The sequence below is a fragment of the Mobula hypostoma genome, chromosome 12, assembly GCF_963921235.1.
Source record: "Mobula hypostoma chromosome 12, sMobHyp1.1, whole genome shotgun sequence".
Classification (NCBI taxonomy): Eukaryota; Metazoa; Chordata; class Chondrichthyes; order Myliobatiformes; family Myliobatidae; genus Mobula; species Mobula hypostoma.
The window spans coordinates 74,388,919-74,405,811 of record NC_086108.1 but is presented as its reverse complement, the minus strand read 5'-3'; the positions used below and the strand labels follow the sequence as shown (position 1 = coordinate 74,405,811).

The 16,893-nt window shown below is 41.5% G+C and overlaps 1 protein-coding gene across 1 annotated transcript in view; it reads right to left on the bottom strand.

Annotated features, from left to right (window-relative positions):
- ccdc17 (coiled-coil domain containing 17) overlaps positions 1 to 16,893 on the bottom strand; it is a 97,253-nt gene that overhangs the window by 15,361 nt on the left and 64,999 nt on the right. The window contains exons 12-15 of the mRNA XM_063063453.1: positions 14,355 to 14,570; positions 11,702 to 11,924; positions 9,331 to 9,441; positions 8,747 to 8,904 (exon numbers count right to left, since the gene is read on the bottom strand). Of these exons, the coding sequence (XP_062919523.1) occupies positions 8,747 to 8,904; positions 9,331 to 9,441; positions 11,702 to 11,924; positions 14,355 to 14,570 (708 nt within the window). The remainder of the gene's footprint in view (positions 1 to 8,746; positions 8,905 to 9,330; positions 9,442 to 11,701; positions 11,925 to 14,354; positions 14,571 to 16,893) is intronic.

Genomic DNA, 16,893 nt, shown 5'->3' with positions numbered 1-16,893 from the left:
TGTGAATTATTCAACCAAACTTGGTTGTTTAATCTTCTTTTGCCTATTTGTTTATTTAGAAGTGCTTTGGCTTCACCTCTCATTGTTGCTCAGCTTGGATTTGTGGGTTATTGCACCATAACATTTCTCTCTTGATACATAGCTTTCCATTATCATGTGGATTTTTGAACAGGAAATTCTACATGATTGTGTAAATAGTCTTCCACAAGTAAGGAGGTTATTGCAATAGGTATAAATACAGCATTTAAATTGTTATCAAATTTCAGTCTTGATCCTCCTGTTGTCAAGTATTATGATCAACTAACTTGGATTTGATGTTTCCTCATGGGCAGCACTGTGGCAAGACTTTATATTGCTAGAGATCACCGATCAGCGTTTAACTCCCGCTACTCTCTGTGAGTAGCTTGCATATTCTCCCCATGACCGCTTGAGTTTCCTTTCCTCTTACATTCCAAAAACATACAGTTGAGGGATTGGGTTAGTGAGTTGTGGGCATTCTGCATTAGTCCTGGAAGTGTGGTGACACTGTGCTGGCTGTCCCCAGCAAAACCCGTGGACTGTGCTCGTCGAAGCAAAACAGCACATTTGCTCTGACTTTTTTGATGTACGTGTGAGGGGAAAAAAAGCTAATCTTTCTCTTTCATCACCAGAGAGTTAATATAACTAAATATAAAAACAAGAAAAAAAATCGGAAGATGCTGGGAATCCAAGCAACACACACAAAATGCTGGAGAAACTCAGCAAGCCAGACAGCATCTATGGAAAAGAAACCCTTCATCAGGCCAAAACCGTAACTTAGCTTTCTTAGTTATTCTGTGAACTAAAGATTGGTAACCGACCTCTTTACGAATACATCATCATTTAATTTTACATGTAAAATGTGCGCAATTACCAAGAAAGCAGTTCTGGTTCTAGACATGGTGAACTAAATATTTTAGCCATGTAGTTCAAGGGTTGTACGTGAAGGAACATGCTTAGAAATACTATTTCATAACTTTTTTTGTAAAAAGGTCATGCAATTACTTTCCTTTGCAGAGGGAAATGGGATTAGGTCTTATTTCTCCCTTGCTTTTAGAAATAATGTTAAACTTATGGCACCTGAGTAGTACTTTAACTAACAGAAATAGACACTATTTTCATTTGTTCTATACAGGAAATATTGATGAGGTAATATTTATTGTCTAGCTTAAGTTCAAATTTCAAAACAAATTTATTATCAAGTACATATATGTCACCACATACAACTCTGAGATTCATTTTCTTGCAGGCATACACAGTAAATCCATGAAACATAATAGAATCAATGAATGACCACAACCAACAGGCCAGACAAACAACCAATGTGCAAAATAATGCAAATGGTGCAAATACAAAAAAAATTAATAATAGATAAGTAATTGCTCTTCCCTTGGACAACATCGGTGGTTTGGAGAGGGGAGACTTGTAGCATGGGCAACTGCTGGTCTTCCATATGACCCTGCCCAGGCCTGCGCCCTGGAAGCCTTCCAAGGCACAAATCCATGGTCTCACGAGACTAACGGATGCCTATTAAATAAGTAATCAATAAATATCAAGAACATGAGATGAAGAGTTCTTGAAAGAGGCCATAACCTACTTCAGTTCAGTAGTTCAGTGATGGGGCAGGTGAAGTGATCCCATCTGGTTGAAGAGCCTGATGGTTGAGGGGTAATAACTATTCTAGGTGTGAGTCCTGAAGCTCTTGTACCTTCTTCCTGATGGCAGCAGTGAGGAGAGAATGGCCAGGGCGGTGAAGGTTCTCAATGATGGATACTGCTCTCCAGGAACTGCGCTCCATTTTGATAGGCTCAGTGGTGGGGAGGGCTTTACCTGTGATGGTCTGGGCCGTATCTGCTACTTTTTGTTAGATTTTCTGTTCAAGGCCACTGGTGTTTCCATACCAGGCCATGATGCAACCAGTTAATATACTTTCCAACACACATCTACAGACCACGTAAGTATACAAATTAGCAATTTTTTTAGTTTTCTGAAACTATTGGGAGTTTTAACTTTGGGTTACTTTGTAGAGCATATAACTACTAGCCAAATGATGCCCTGTCTTACTGCTCTGACTATTCAGCTGCAGTCTGCTCTCTAAGATGCTGCATTATTTCTCGTTCCATTCAAAAAGCCTGTTTACAAGTTGTTCCCATACCTTATACCTGCGTCCTATTAATTCACTAAATCTTTACTTCAATGTGAACAGACCCAATAACTTTCCTAAAGTCAAGAATGCAATACTGCACAAGATCAAGGTCTTTCAATCAAAGTTTAACTAACCTCTTGCCTGTATTTATATTTATCATTTTAAGTAATGCAGAAAACAAAACAGATATTTGGACTTTTATGGCCTTTGCTACTTACATTCAATAGTGTTTTGGAGCTATTCTGAAAAATTGTCCAGCATTAAGATCAAACCATTATGATGTGTACCATCATCTTCTCACTGGAGTCATTTATCCCTAATGATGATAATACAACTGTTTACCTCCCATACCCAAGGAATTCTTCTTGGGAAGTTAAGGGGACTTAGACTGAAGTCCTGGTAAAGGGGATTCCTCTTGACACAGCTCGATAGCTGTAAAAAGGGAAGTTGGGCTTTGGACAACTCTCTCACTTGCCTGTAGATTCCATTTCATGTTTGTACCTGGGATTCTTTTCACTCCATTCCCTTCTCTCCCTTAAGTCATTGGAAAGGCTGCCAATTAATTGGCTTTTGAGTAATTCTTCCTCTCGATGTTGGTGCTGACTTGCAATCTGACATGGAGGATTCCTGCTGATAAACGCACTGCCGCACAATGGTGTATAGTAAATGCAAGAGCAATTTAATTGCCATAAGGTTAAAATAAAATAGAACCCTCAACCCCTTCATGAGAATCAAGAAAATCTCTGCAACTTTGCTGTGATGTCAGATCTTCTGCCCGGTCATGTGTTACATCATCATGTCAAAGAGCCGCATTAGAGAATTTCTAAATCCACTTGGGAATTCATCCATGAATTTGCTGTTAAGATGGAATCTGAAAGTGTGTGTTGGATTTGCCTTCCAAAAATAGGATGAATTGTGTTTAAATAATATTTTCAGTTGAATATTTATTTATGTAAATAAATTGCCAATGACAAACAAGAGAAAATCTGCAGATGCTGGAAATCCAAGCAACGCACACAAAATGCTGGAGAAACTCAGCAGGCCAGGCAGCATCTATGGAAAAGACTACAGGAGACACTTCAGTCAGAGACGTTCCTGAACTACAGCAGACCCTCTGCTGAAGGTTCTTTTGTACTTTTGCGTAAGCAGCTCTAGGAATTACTCTCAGCAACAAAGAAATAACAATAAATTTCAAAACCAGAATGAAGATGGAGAACAACCAACAACTGCCAACATACCCACTGCCTTGTCCTTTCTGCTAGTCAGTATCAAAGATTTGGGAGAGGAGATATCAAATGAGTGACTAGAGTAAATGTCTTGACAGGGTTGCAAGCTCTTTTTTGCAGTCTGATGTAAAATTTAACAATTAGAGGTTGGGGACAAGGAGTAATATATGGATGTAGGTTGAGATTTGATTAATGAAATGAATATAATAATTTCTAAGTTTAGGATAAATTGTCTCATTATTGTCAAATGTACCATGATGTAGTGAAAACTTTGTCTTGAATGTTCATACAGATCAATTCATTACAACAGTGCAATGAATTAGTACAAAGTGAAAAAATAACAGAATGCAAAACAAAGTGTCACAGATAAAGAGAAAGTACATTGCAGGAGATGAAGGGCAAGTTCATAATAAGTTAGTTTGTGAAGTCAAGATTTCATCTCATCATACTTAGGAACAGTTTAATAGCTATATAACAAGCTGCCTTTGAGCCTGGTGGTATATGATTTCAGGTGTTTGTATCTTCTGGCTGATGGGGGTGGGGAGTGGGAAGAGAATGTTAAGAGTGGGTGGGGCATTTGATTATGCCTGCAGCTTTGCCAAGATAGCAAGAGTGTAGACAGGGTCCACGGAGAGGAGGCCGATTTCAGTGAGGTGCTGAACTGTGCCCACAACTCCTTACGATTTCTTATAGTTGTGAGCAGAGCAACTATTACACCTAACTGTGATGCATCCAGATAGGATGCTTTCTCTGGTGCATCAATAAAATCTGGTGAAGGTCAAAGGGGACATGCCACATTTCCTTAGCCTCCTGAGGAAGTAAAAGCATTGGTGAGCTTTCTTGGCCGTGACATCAATATGGTTGTACCAGAACAGGATATTGCTGATGCTCCTCCCAAGGATCTTGAGGTTCTCAACCCTCTAAACATCAGCACCACTGATGTAAACAGCAGCATGTGCACTGCCCCCCTACCGTGCCTTCGCCGACTTCGAAGGAAAGGTTATCATGACACCATGATACTAGCATCTCTATCTCCTTCCAGTGCTCTGACTCACCATTACCTAAGATACAGACCACTACAGCAGTATCATCTGCAAATTTGTAGATGGAGCTAGTGTGGAATCTGGGCATACAAAGCGAGAGAGTAGAGGGCTGAGGATGCAGCCTAGTGGGACACCAATCCTGAGGATAATTGTGGCAGAGGTGTTGTGAAGAGAGGTGCTGAGTACCAGGACGAAGAGCTTGGACATGAATTTGCTTGGTCCTTGTAAGGGTGCCACAGTACCGCAGCAGTTAGTACAATGCTATTACAGCTCGGAGTTCAATTCAGGCATCTTCTGTAAGGGGTCTCTGTACGTATTCCCCACGGAATGTGTGTGTTTTCTCCGAGTGCTATAATTTCCTCCCACAGTTCAAAGACCTACCAGGTAGGTTAATTGGTTATTGTAAATAGTCCTGTGATTAGGGTTACATTGGGGTTGTCGGGGGTTCATAACCTTCAAAACTTAATGATTTGAATGAGGATACCAAGGGCCATTTATCCACATTTGAAGACACAAAGTTGGTTGCTAATTGAAGCTGAGTGGAGAATAGAGGAGGCTTCTGGGGGTTATGAACAGGTAAGTGAATAGGCAAAGATAGAGCACATGAAAGGTAGTGAAAAGCAAAAAGAAAATTGAAGACATCTACTTTGGTAGAAAATATATGTTTCCTTTTCAATGGTCAGAAATTTTTAGTGCGGCCTGGTAGCATAGTGGTTAGTACAACGCTTTACAGTACCAGTGACACAGGTTCAATTCCCGGCACTGTCTGTAGGAGTTTGTACGTTCTCCCTCTGACCACATCAGTTTCCTCCAGGTGCTCCAGTTTTCTCCCACAGACCAAAGACATACTGGTTGGTCAGTATGTTATTGTAAATTGTCCTGTGATTAGGATGGGATTAAATTGGGAGATTGCTGGGTGGTGCGGCTCAAAGAGGAAGAAGTGCCTATTCCATGCTGTATCTTAATGACAATAAACAATAAAAAAAAGATTAGAATGATTGGTAAAGATAGTATTCTAAGAAAACTGAGTGTCACTGTAATTAAAAATTAGCATGAGGATTTGATTAGAAAAGTATAGGCTCAATAGACAATAGGTGCAGGAGTAGGTCATTCAGCCCTTCGAGCCAGCACCACCATTCACTGTGATCATGGCTGATCATCCACAATCAGTACCCTTTTCCAGCCTTCTCCCCATATCCCTTGACTCCGCTATCTTTAAGAGCTCTATCTAACTCTTTTTTGAAAGAATCCAGAGAATTGGCCTCCACTGCCTTCTGAGGCAGAGCATTCCACAGATCCACAACCCTCTGTGTGAAAAAGTTTTTCCTCAACTCCGCTCTAAATGGTCTACCCCTTATTCTTAAACTGTGGCCTCTAATTCTGGATTCCCCCAACATCGAGAACATGTTTCCTGCCTCGAGCATGTCCAATCCCTTAATAATCTTATATGTTTCAATCAGATCCCCTCTCATCCTTCTGAATTCCAGTGTATACAACCCCAGTCGCTCCAATCTTTCAACATATGACAGTCTCGCCTATCTCAGACCTATCCTGCCACTGCTATCCAAATACGCCGCTATTATATCTTTTATAATTGATTCCAGCATCTTCCCCACCACTGATGTCAGACTAACTGGTCTATAATTGCCTGTTTTCTCTCTCCCTCCTTTCCTAAGAAGTGGGATAACATTAGCTACCCTCCAATCTGCAGGAACTGATCCTGAGTCCATAGAACATTGGAAAATGATTACCAATGCATCCACGATTTCTAGAGCCACCTTCTTAAGTACCCTGGGATGCAGACCATCAGGCCCTGGGGATTTATCAACCTTCAGTCCCATTAGTTTACCCAACACCATTTTGTGCCTGATGCAAATTTCCTTCAGTTCCTCTGTTACCCTAGGTCCTCTGGCCACTATTACATCTGGGAGGTTGTTTGTGTCTTCCTTAGTGAAGACAGATCCAAAGTACCTGTTCCTCTCATCTGCCATTTCCTTGTTCCCCATAATAATTTCACCTGTTTCTGTCTTCAAAGGCCCAACTTTGATCTTAACTAATTTTTTCCTCTTCACGTACCTAAAGAAGTTTTTACTATCCTCCTTTATATTTTTGGCTAGCTTACCTTCGTACCTCATCTTTTCTCCCCGTATTGCCTTTTTAGTTATCTTCTGTTGCTCCTTAAAAGTCTCCCAATCCTCTGGCTTCCCACTTATCCTTGCTATGTTATACTTCCTCTCTTTTATTTTTATACTGTCCTTGACTTCCCTTGTCATCCACGGTCGCCCCTTACTCCCCTTTGAACCTTTCTTCTTCTTTGGAATGAACTGATCCTGCACCTTCTGTATTATTCCCAGAAATACCTACCATTGTTGTTCCACTGTCATCCCTGCTAGGGTATCTTTCCAGTCAACTTTTGCCAGCTCCTCACTCATGTGTCCATAGTCCCCTTTGTTCAACTGTAATACTGACACTTCCAATCTTCCCTTTTCCCTCTCAAATTGTAGATTAAAACATATCATATTATGGTCACTACCTCCGAATGGCTCCTTTACCTCAAGTTCCCTTATCAAATCCGGTTCATTACACAACACAAGATCCAGAATTGCCTTCTCCCTGGTAGGCTCTAATACAAGCTGCTCTAAGAATCCATCTCTGAGGCATTCCACAAACTCCCTTTCTTAGAAAAAATATGCATGGCATTAGTGAGACAACTCTTGGAATCTGGTGTATAGGTCTTATCTCCCAATCTACATGTAACAAAACAATGAAAAATACTGAGAAGGTCACATTGAGTATGGTGCAAAATTGATCCAAATGTACTTGTGACACTTCAGTTCCAGTTGGAATGTATGTACAAGAAGATCAATTTAAAACTGAAAATACTACAAATATTCAGCAAATTAAACAGTATTCTCAAAAAAAAAGTTTTTTTTAAAATGTTGAATGACTGATTGACAGTGGGAGGAACTAGGAAAGATGGCATAAGAGGTTTTTGTAGACCCAGACAACTTCTTCCAGACCATCCCCGAAACAGCTTATTCTTCCTTTCTCGTGTCTTTCTTTTCTTTTCAAGGTGGCTGGGATTCTGTTGGAGTCTGTGATCTACAGCTGCAGCTCAAACTACAGTTCTCTGCAAGCAGCAAGTTTTCGTACAGGCCATGCAGCCTTGTGATTCAGTATCTCCATGAGTGGCTTGGAAGACATGCACCTTGAGGGGGTGGTCCTGCAGACAATCCGGCTCCTTGCCGATTTCCCTGACTGAAACATCGGGGAAGCAGGCGGTGAGTGCTGCTGTTGGAAGGAGCCCCTGTACTTGAGTGATCCCTCTCACTCTTTTGATACAGGGGGAGAGCCTGTTGGTCCCCGAGTCAGGGAGCCTGGAGAAGCGATGCGGAAGATTGTAACATTGGAACAGTGAGCTGCTGGCCTCCTGCCCTCGTTGTTGCAGGAGCAATCTCGCTCTCCCCGCTGGTGTGAGATACTGAAGTTCTGAGTTATGCACTGCAGTTTTTGATGGCCTCTAGATCAAAGTCTCTCTGGGGGCTTTTTCCATTTCTTGCATGGTGGGGGATTGGAGCTTCTGCTGGTGCAAGTGGGGGGGGGGTCGATGATTCTGCTGCAACTTGTGCTTGGGGGGGCTTTGGGGTTCTGATATCACTATCATTTATTCTTTGGGGTTTCTTGTTTCATGGGTGTCTCTGTGAAGAGTAACCATTTTAGGCTGCATACGGTATACATTCTCTGATATTAATTTGAACCATTTGAACCAATTGATGGAAACCGATAAAAGGTTATTGATCTGCAATGCTGCCTGCTCTACTGAAACTCTCAGTACTTTTCACTTCACAACTCCAAAACAGAACAGTGGATTCAATTATAACACACAGATTTGATTCAATTAAAACATCTTTAAAGAAAATATTTTTTATTAAAACTAGGATTAGAACAATACATCAGTAACAAACATGATGTGATCTTTCACAATTGTTTAACTGAACTGAATTTCAAAAACAAGGTAAAAGTACTTTCGGAGCAGACATCCCTATATAGTGTATTGTTAAATAAAATGCAGTGAGATTCTACAAACCTGTTGAACATCACATTTTCCACTATAAATACAACATATGATTTTGCTTTGAATGAGATTATCTCATATGAGAAAACTTTATTTGTAATAATCATGAAAATGATCTTTCTACAAGTTATTTTTATTTTATTAATGCAAATCTTTTCGGGCTTAACCATGGTGAGTTCAGATCGTGATACCAAGAGAAGTCAAAGAAAGGATCAATCTTACTCTTTCTCACTCTCACCTTTGATTGGATTTGCGGAGGTCACTGTGTCCATCATTGGGAGGGAGGTCAACGTGACCGGTGTGAGAAGTGAGAGGGTGATAATGAGCTGGAGAAGTGTGATAAGAGAGGAATTGAGGAGGAGGCAGATTTTCAGGAGGAACAGAACGGCCAGCCACCTATAAATAGAAACAACTATTATCCTTCATATAACTGCACTGCATAATCATTACACTGCATAATCCTGCTTTTTTTTTTACAGATATATAAACTTCATCAATGTATCATTTTTTCTATCAGCTTAGAATAAACTAGAACTGAAAACTAGATCTTCTGAAAGACTTGTAGCTCTTTTTGTAAAGAAAGAGGCTTTGTCTACAACACAACTAGAATGTGTTTCCAGCTCAAATAACAGTCTGCTAGAGGAAATCAGCAGAACAGCAGCTGTCAGAGGAAAAGAATTATCAATGTTTTGGGTTGAAGCCTTGCATCAGATTAGAGCTCAATTTGCCCGAATGCTTTTCTTACTCAGGAATGGTAGGATGGCCATCAATTTCTGCTATTGCTGCCTTGGAAGTTCAAATTCTATTTGCAGTAAAACTTACCAAAGGCGGATATTGATACATGGATGTACTGTGGGGATCAATACTGGCCATTGACTGCATTTCAGCATCTCGTGCATTTACCAATCTCAGACAGAGCTCAGCACTGCCAACCTAAGCAAGTATATAGAAATAAACATTTACTGAAGACTGTAAATAGTCTGTAAAGAGTTTTCCTAAAAACACAAAATCTGCATGTTGCATTACTTTGCTATCTAAGTATACACAAAGCAATACACAACTTCTCTTCTCACTATCACAGTCTTCAAGGAAACACCTGTAACTTATAAACTTCTTAACTTAGGGTGCCACAGTAGCGTAGTGGCTAGTGTAATGCTATTGTAGCTTGGGGTGTTGGAGTTCAGAGTTCAATTCTGGTGTCCTCTGTAAGGAATCTGTACGTCCTCCCTGTGAAATACGTGTGTTTTCCTCAAGTGCTCTGGTTTTCTCCCACAGTCCAAAGGTGTATCAGGTAGGTTAAATGAGTCTTTGTAAATTGTCCTGTGTTTAGGTTAGGGTTAAAATTGGGGTTGTTGAGGGTTGAACAGCTCAAAGGACTGGAAGCACCTACACTGCACTGTATCAGTAAAATAAAATAAATTCTGACAATTATGAATGATTCCCAAAGTGACTTCAAACTGCATCTAATACTAAGGATAATTTTTAAAAATACACACTGCATTGTGCTGGATTTGGCTCATTGCTTGGAGTTTCCAGCTGAGTTTCTGGTTCACCAACTCCAGGTCAAGATGTGGAGTTGACCTTGCTGGACTTTGCACCCTCAAAGTCTTAGGGCACGAAGGCTTCAATTGTTGCAGTACTGAGGTCCAAGCTTCAGAACAGCTTTACAAACTTTCAGCTCCAATTGGCTCAGGTTAAAGCTATGAGCCATTTAGAAACTTTCCAATGTCCCTGGCTGGCATTTTCAAAAAAAATTATTAAAATAGCTTATTAGAAACAAAATAATTAAAACTTCTTGACTTCTGGTCAAGATGTCACTTGCGTACAATACTCCTTCAGTCAACATCCTCTAGATAGATCATGAAACCATACATTTCACTTCACTCATGTCTTTTGCATTTGTTTTTTTCATCTTGGATGTGATTTTAGAACCGATGGAACCTGCGATTTGCAGTTTGGGGATTGTTTGGTTGTTCCAGCACTCTGCAGTCTCCAAGAGGATTCTGGGAGGTAGAGGCAGCGTGCATAAACATCATGACGGGCAGGCCATGGGACAAGGAGCGAGCATGTTCAATTCCATTTCACTGCTTAAACCTTCTATTATTCTCCAAATAAAGAAACGAGGGAGGTTGAAATACTCAGGCAAATGCAGAAGTTTGGAAATCGTTTGGGTGCTTTAGCGCTCTGCAGTCTCCGAGAAGATTCCAGGAGGCAGAGGTAGCGTGCGCAAACCTCATGATATTCAGGCTGTGGGACGGGACGCAAGCCAATATTTGATTCCATCTTGACGATAAAAGCTTCCATTGTTTGCCAATTAAGGGAATGAGGGAGATTGAAACATCGAGGTGAATCCAGAAGGTGAACAGCGGCCGCCTGCCGTTGACCACTGAGGATTGTTCTGCTACGCCACTGGAGAGGGGAGAGCCTGCCACTGTGCCTGGAAAATGTTGCCCAAGTTTTCTGTGTTTTGGACTTGGACTATAAACTATTTTTTCCAGTCTTATAGTTTTTTTGTATTCTGTATTTTTCACCCAATATTTCTTGTTTTTTTGTGTGGGGGAAGGGGGGATTTGGGGTGTCAACGTGCCTGTTCATTTAGTTTGATTTTTGTGCGGGAGAAGAAACTTGGGAGCTTGATGTGCTTGTTCTGTTTTTCTTCCCTTTTTTGTGCGGGGAGGGGTGATTTAGGGGTTGATGATTGTGCTGCCTTTCTTTTTTCTTTCCTGGACACTGTGTTGAGATAAATGTAGCTTCATCCACTGATCTGTAGGTTATAAAGCTCAGCATTCAATCGTACATGTGTCTAAGTCCCAGTCACATTGAAACTTCAATGGCTTACTCATCAGCTGCAGATTTATCCTGGTGGAAACTGCTAATAATTCTGTAATGTCTCTTTGGGGGCCCCCACGGAAGTTACAACTTTGTTACTAAATTCAGCATTTCAGGATGTACAATATTAGAATTGTTACATTGAGGCAGAATTTTTGAGGTTCACGAGGAAGGGCAAAGATACAAGGTGAAAGCAAGACAAAAAGGTACTTTGCAAAGATGGATTGAAAGAACTTGTGCATTTAAAATTATTTTTAAATCGTCAGCCTTAAACCTGCAGCAGCAAGATTATTAATGTGAATAGGTCTTAAATAAAACAGTTGTGCTTTTTTTGTTTAGAAATCAAAATATCATCTAAATGTACCTGAGGAATTCCATTGAGTTGGCTAGTCGTGAGGGACGGGTTTACTGGTAGAGATCGTATTGGAACTTTCCATCTGCCACTGATAACTTGGTTGTGATTATCAAACACAACTATCTTTGCCCAGCCTCTGGAAACCAGTCGCTGAATTTCCAGGCCATATGGATCAAAGCCTCCAGCTGCTTGGAGCTCAAATACCAGAGAGATTCCAAGGGCAGGGCGCACTCTGTTAACATAAACAAAGAAAGCATAAAAAGATAAAGGACTTATGATCTTTTCCAAAACACAGAAGATGATGGAACTCTGGGCAGCTCAGGCAGCATCAGTGCTGATGGAGCAATAGGAATTTGATGTTTTTGATCAAGCACTCTTAAACAGAACTGAAAAAGTGACAAGAATGTATTGCTACAAAGAGTGTGAGCGTGGTGAGGTTGGGCAAGGAGTTATAGTGAGAGGGACAGAGGGAGAATAACTCCTTGCCCATCCCCTGGGCTCCCCTCCTCCTTTCTTTCTCCCTAGGCCTCCCGTCCCATGATCCTCTCCTTTCTCCAGCCTCGTATCCCTTTTGCCAATCAGCTTTCCAGCTCTTAGCTCCATCCCTCTCCCTCCTGTCTTCTGCTATCATTTCAGATCTCTCCCTCCTCCTCTCAAATCTCTTTCTATCTCTTCTTTCAGTTAGTCCTGATGAAGGGTATTAGGTAAGTTATTGGAGGGAGTACTAAGAGACAGAATCTATAAGCATTTGGATAGACAGGGACTTATTAGGGAGAGTCAACATGGCTTTGTGCGTGGTAGGTCATGTTTGACCAATCTATTGGAGTTTTTCGAGGAGGTTACCAGGAAAGTGGATGAAGGGAAGGCAGTGGATATTGTCGACATGGACTTCAGTAAGGCCTTTGACAAGGTCCTGCATGGGAGGTTAGTTAGGCAAATTCAGTCACTAGGTATACACGGAGAGGTGGTAAATTGGATTAGAAATTGGCTCAATGGAAGAAGCCAAAGAGTGGTAGTAGAGAATTGCTTCTCTGAGTGGAGGCCTGTGACTAGTGGTGTGCCACAGGGATCAGTGCTGGGTCCATTGTTATTTGTCATCTATATTAATGATCTGGATGATAATGTGGTAAATTGGATCAGCAAATTTGCTGATGATACAAAGATTGGAGGTGTAGTAGACAGTGAGGAAGATTTTCAGAGCCTGCAGAGGGACTTGGACCAGCTGGAAAAATGGGCTGAAAAATGGCAGATGGCGTTTAATACAGACAAGTGTGAGGTATTGCGCGTTGCAAGGACAAACCAAGGTAGAACATACAGGGTTAATGGTAAGGCACTGAGGAGTGCAGTGGAACAGAGGGATCTGGGAATACAAATACAAAGTTCCCTAAAAGTGGTGTCACAGGTAGATAGGGTCGTAAAGAGAGCTTTTGGTACATTGGCCTTTATTAATCTAAGTATTGAGTATAAGAACTGGAATGTTATGATGATGTTGTATAAGGCATTGGTGAGGCCGAATCTAGAGTGTTGTGTTCAGTTTTGGTCACCAAATCACAGGAAGGATATAAATAAGGTTGAAAGAGTGCAGAGAAGGTTTACAAGGATGTTGCCAGGACTTGAGAAACTCAGTTACAGAGAAAGGTTGAATAGGTTAGGACTTTATTCCCTGGACCGTAGAAGAATGAGGGGAGATTTGATAGAGGTATATAAAATTATGATGGGTATAGATAGAGTGAATGCAAGCAGGCTTTTTCCACTGAGGCAAGGGGAGAAAAACATGGGTTAAGGGTGAGGGGGGAAAAGTTTAAAGGGAACATTAGGGGGGGCTTCTTCACACAGAGAGTGGTGGGAGTATGGAATGAGCTGCCAGACGAGGTGATAAATGCAGGTTATTTTTTAACATTTAAGAATAAATTGGACAGATACATGGATGGGAGGTGTATGGAGGGATATGGTCCGTGTGCAGGTCAGTGGGACTAGGCAGAAAATGGTTCAGCACAGCCAAGAAGGGCCAAAAGGCCTGTTTCTGTGCTGTAGTTACTATGGTTTCTATGGGTCTTGGCCCGAAATGTCGACTGTACCTCTTCCTATAGATGCTGCCTGGCCTGCTGTGCTCACCAGCATTTTTAAATGTGTGTTACCCCAAACCTGTGTTCTCTCATGTTATCTACCTCTGATATGAGTCTACATTTCCTGTACTTCTCAATTTTATATAACTCAATAACCCTGTCATTTCTGATGTGGCTTGTTTGTGATTTAAATCAAGGGGATTGGAGGACATTGTAAATCAGAAGGTAAAAAATCCTGAAGTTGACAGGAGTTAATGGTAGACTTTATTGGCTCTTTAGGAGGAACTTCAAACTGTATTTAAATTGTAAAAGTAAGAACTAGATCTGGTTTGAAAAACTTCATTCACTAGCACTAATACCAGCACTTCATGTGCAAATTTCATTTTTTAAAACTATTTCTAGAAATAAGGTAAACAGAAAAGAAATATGTCAATCTGTAAAGTTAAACTGGTATATCAGAACTGAATTCTAGTCAGCTCCTGTCACAACTCTATATTAGGTATACTCCATTTCAACAATTTAATTTTAGGACAAGTCACGCACAATATAAACAGAACTATCTTGGTCACACAAGATACTTGTTGAATCACTTTTACCTTGGTACTGGTTGCCTTGCAGACAAAATTCCAAAGTTGCCCTTAAGTCCTTCTGACATGTTGTGAGGCCCATTTCCCATTTCACAGCACACAGGAGGCAAGGCAGAAGGTTTCCCCATCTCCTGTCCATTATTGTACAAACCAGTAACGAGGCGGATGAGCCGGTAGGTTGGGTCAAGGCCAAGAAGGAAATCATAGAAAACGACAAAACCTGCCCTAGAATTAAAGACATCAATTTGACGCAAACATTATATCAGTTAGATATCACAGGAAGGACAAGTTATAGAACTAATAAAGATGAATGCAAAAGAAACCATGCACTGCACCTGAATGGATTACCTTCAGTAACTGAGTGATGGAGATTGTCCAAAAACTTCTGTTTTTTCATAAATTGGAAATGATTTTGTACTATATGATATAAATAAAGCCATTATTTCTTTTACTGACATCAAATATGAAAGTTAATTACCAATACAAGTGCTGGCTTTTGGGTTGAAGCCAACAAAATAAAAAAAGTCATCATTACAATGTTAAAGAGTGACAATGTACCATTTAAACTGGATGGACTTGTCATTTTAATATAATTTCAAAACTGGAGCTTCTCTGATGAGAAGCTCCAGAAGTTTGCATTTATGCACACTGCTATACATACCAATATCTAGGACAGAACTATAACTAGTACAAGCATAAAACAAACACACTTTCACAGAGTCCATCTGATGTGAATCCTTGGATGAGATTAGCAACCCTGTTAGTTGCCAGTTTAGACATTTCATAGGTTTTTCTCTTTCCTTGCCCCTACAGCAAATTCACAGCAAATTTTAAATATTTTTCTTTTGCTTCATATTTGTTTATGCCACTGGATGCCTGAGAAACTTGCATGCAAACATTTAGTAACATAGCTTTCCTTTCCCTATTAAGAAACAATGGATTCTATCTTGAGAGGTACGGCAAATGCCAAGGGAGAGTGGGCCAAAATACGATGTAACGCTCAGCTATATTGGCTCGTATTTATCTAGGGGAAACCCCGTCCACAGCCCAACCTTGTCTCCCACTTACTCATAGTCATACTTCATTGATCCCGGGGGAAACTGCTTTTCATTACAGTTGCACCATAAATAATTAAATAGTAATAAGACCATAAATAATTAAATAGTAATATGTAAATTATGTCAGGAAATAAGTCTAGGACCAGCCTATTGGCTCAGGGTGTCTGACCCTCCAAGGGAGGAGTTGTAAAGTTTGATGGCCACAGGCCGGAATGACTTCCTATGACACTCTGTGCTGCATCTCGGAGGAATGAATCTCTGGCTGAATGTACTCCTGTGCCCACCCAGTACATTATGTAGTGAATGGGAGACATTGTCCAAGATGGCACGCAACTTGGACAGCATCCTCTTTTCACACACCACCGTGAGAGAGTCCAGTTCCATCCCCACAACATCACTGGCCTTACGAATGAGTTTGTTGATTCTGTTGGTGTCTGCTACCCTCAGCCTGCTGCCCCAGCACACAGCAGCAAACATGATCGCACTGGCCACCACAGACTCGTAGAACATCCTCAGCATCGTCCGGCAGATGTTAAAGGACCTCAGTCTCCTCAGGAAATAGAGATGGCTCTGACCCTTCTTGTAGACAGCCTCAGTGTTCTTTGACCAGTCCAGTTTATTGTCAATTCATATCCCCAGGTATTTGTAATCCTCCACCATGTCCACACTGACCCCCTGGATGAAAACAGGGGTCACCGATACCTTAGCCCTCCTCAGGTCTACCACCAGCTCCTTAGTCTTTTTCACATTAAGCTGCAGACAATTCTGCTCACACCATGAGACAAAGTTTCCTACCGTAGCCCGGTACTCAGCCTCATCTCCCTTGCTGATGCATCCAACAATGGCAGAGTCATCCGAAAACTTCTGAACATGACAAGACTCTGTGCAGTAGTTGAAGTCCGAGGTGTAAATGGTGAAGAGAAAGGGAGACAAGACAGTCCCCTGTGGAGCCCCAGTGCTGCTGATCACTCTGTCGGACACACAGTGTTGCAAGCACACGTACTGTGGTCTGCCAGTCAGGTAATCAAGAATCCATGACACCAGGGAAGCATCCACCTGCATCGCTGGCAGCTTCTCCACCAGCAGAGCAGGGTGGATGGTGTTGAACGCACTGGAGAAGTCAAAAAACATGACCCTCACAGTGCTCGCTGGCTTGTTCAGGTGGGCGTAGACACGGTTCGGCAGGTAGACGATAGCATCCTCAACTCCTAGTCGGGTCTGGTAGGCGAACTGGAGGGGATCTAAGTGTGGCCTGACCATAGGCCGGAGCAGCTCCAGAACAAGTCTCTCCAGGGTCTTCATGATGTGGGAGGTCAATGCCACCGGTCTGTAGTCATTGAGGCTGCTGGGGCGCGGCGTCTTCAGCACAGGGACGAGGCAGGACGTTTTCCACAGTACAGGAACCCTCCGGAGCCTCAGGCTCAGGTTGAAGACATGGCGAAGTACTCCACATAGCTGAGGGGCACAGGCTTTGAGCACCCTGGTACTGA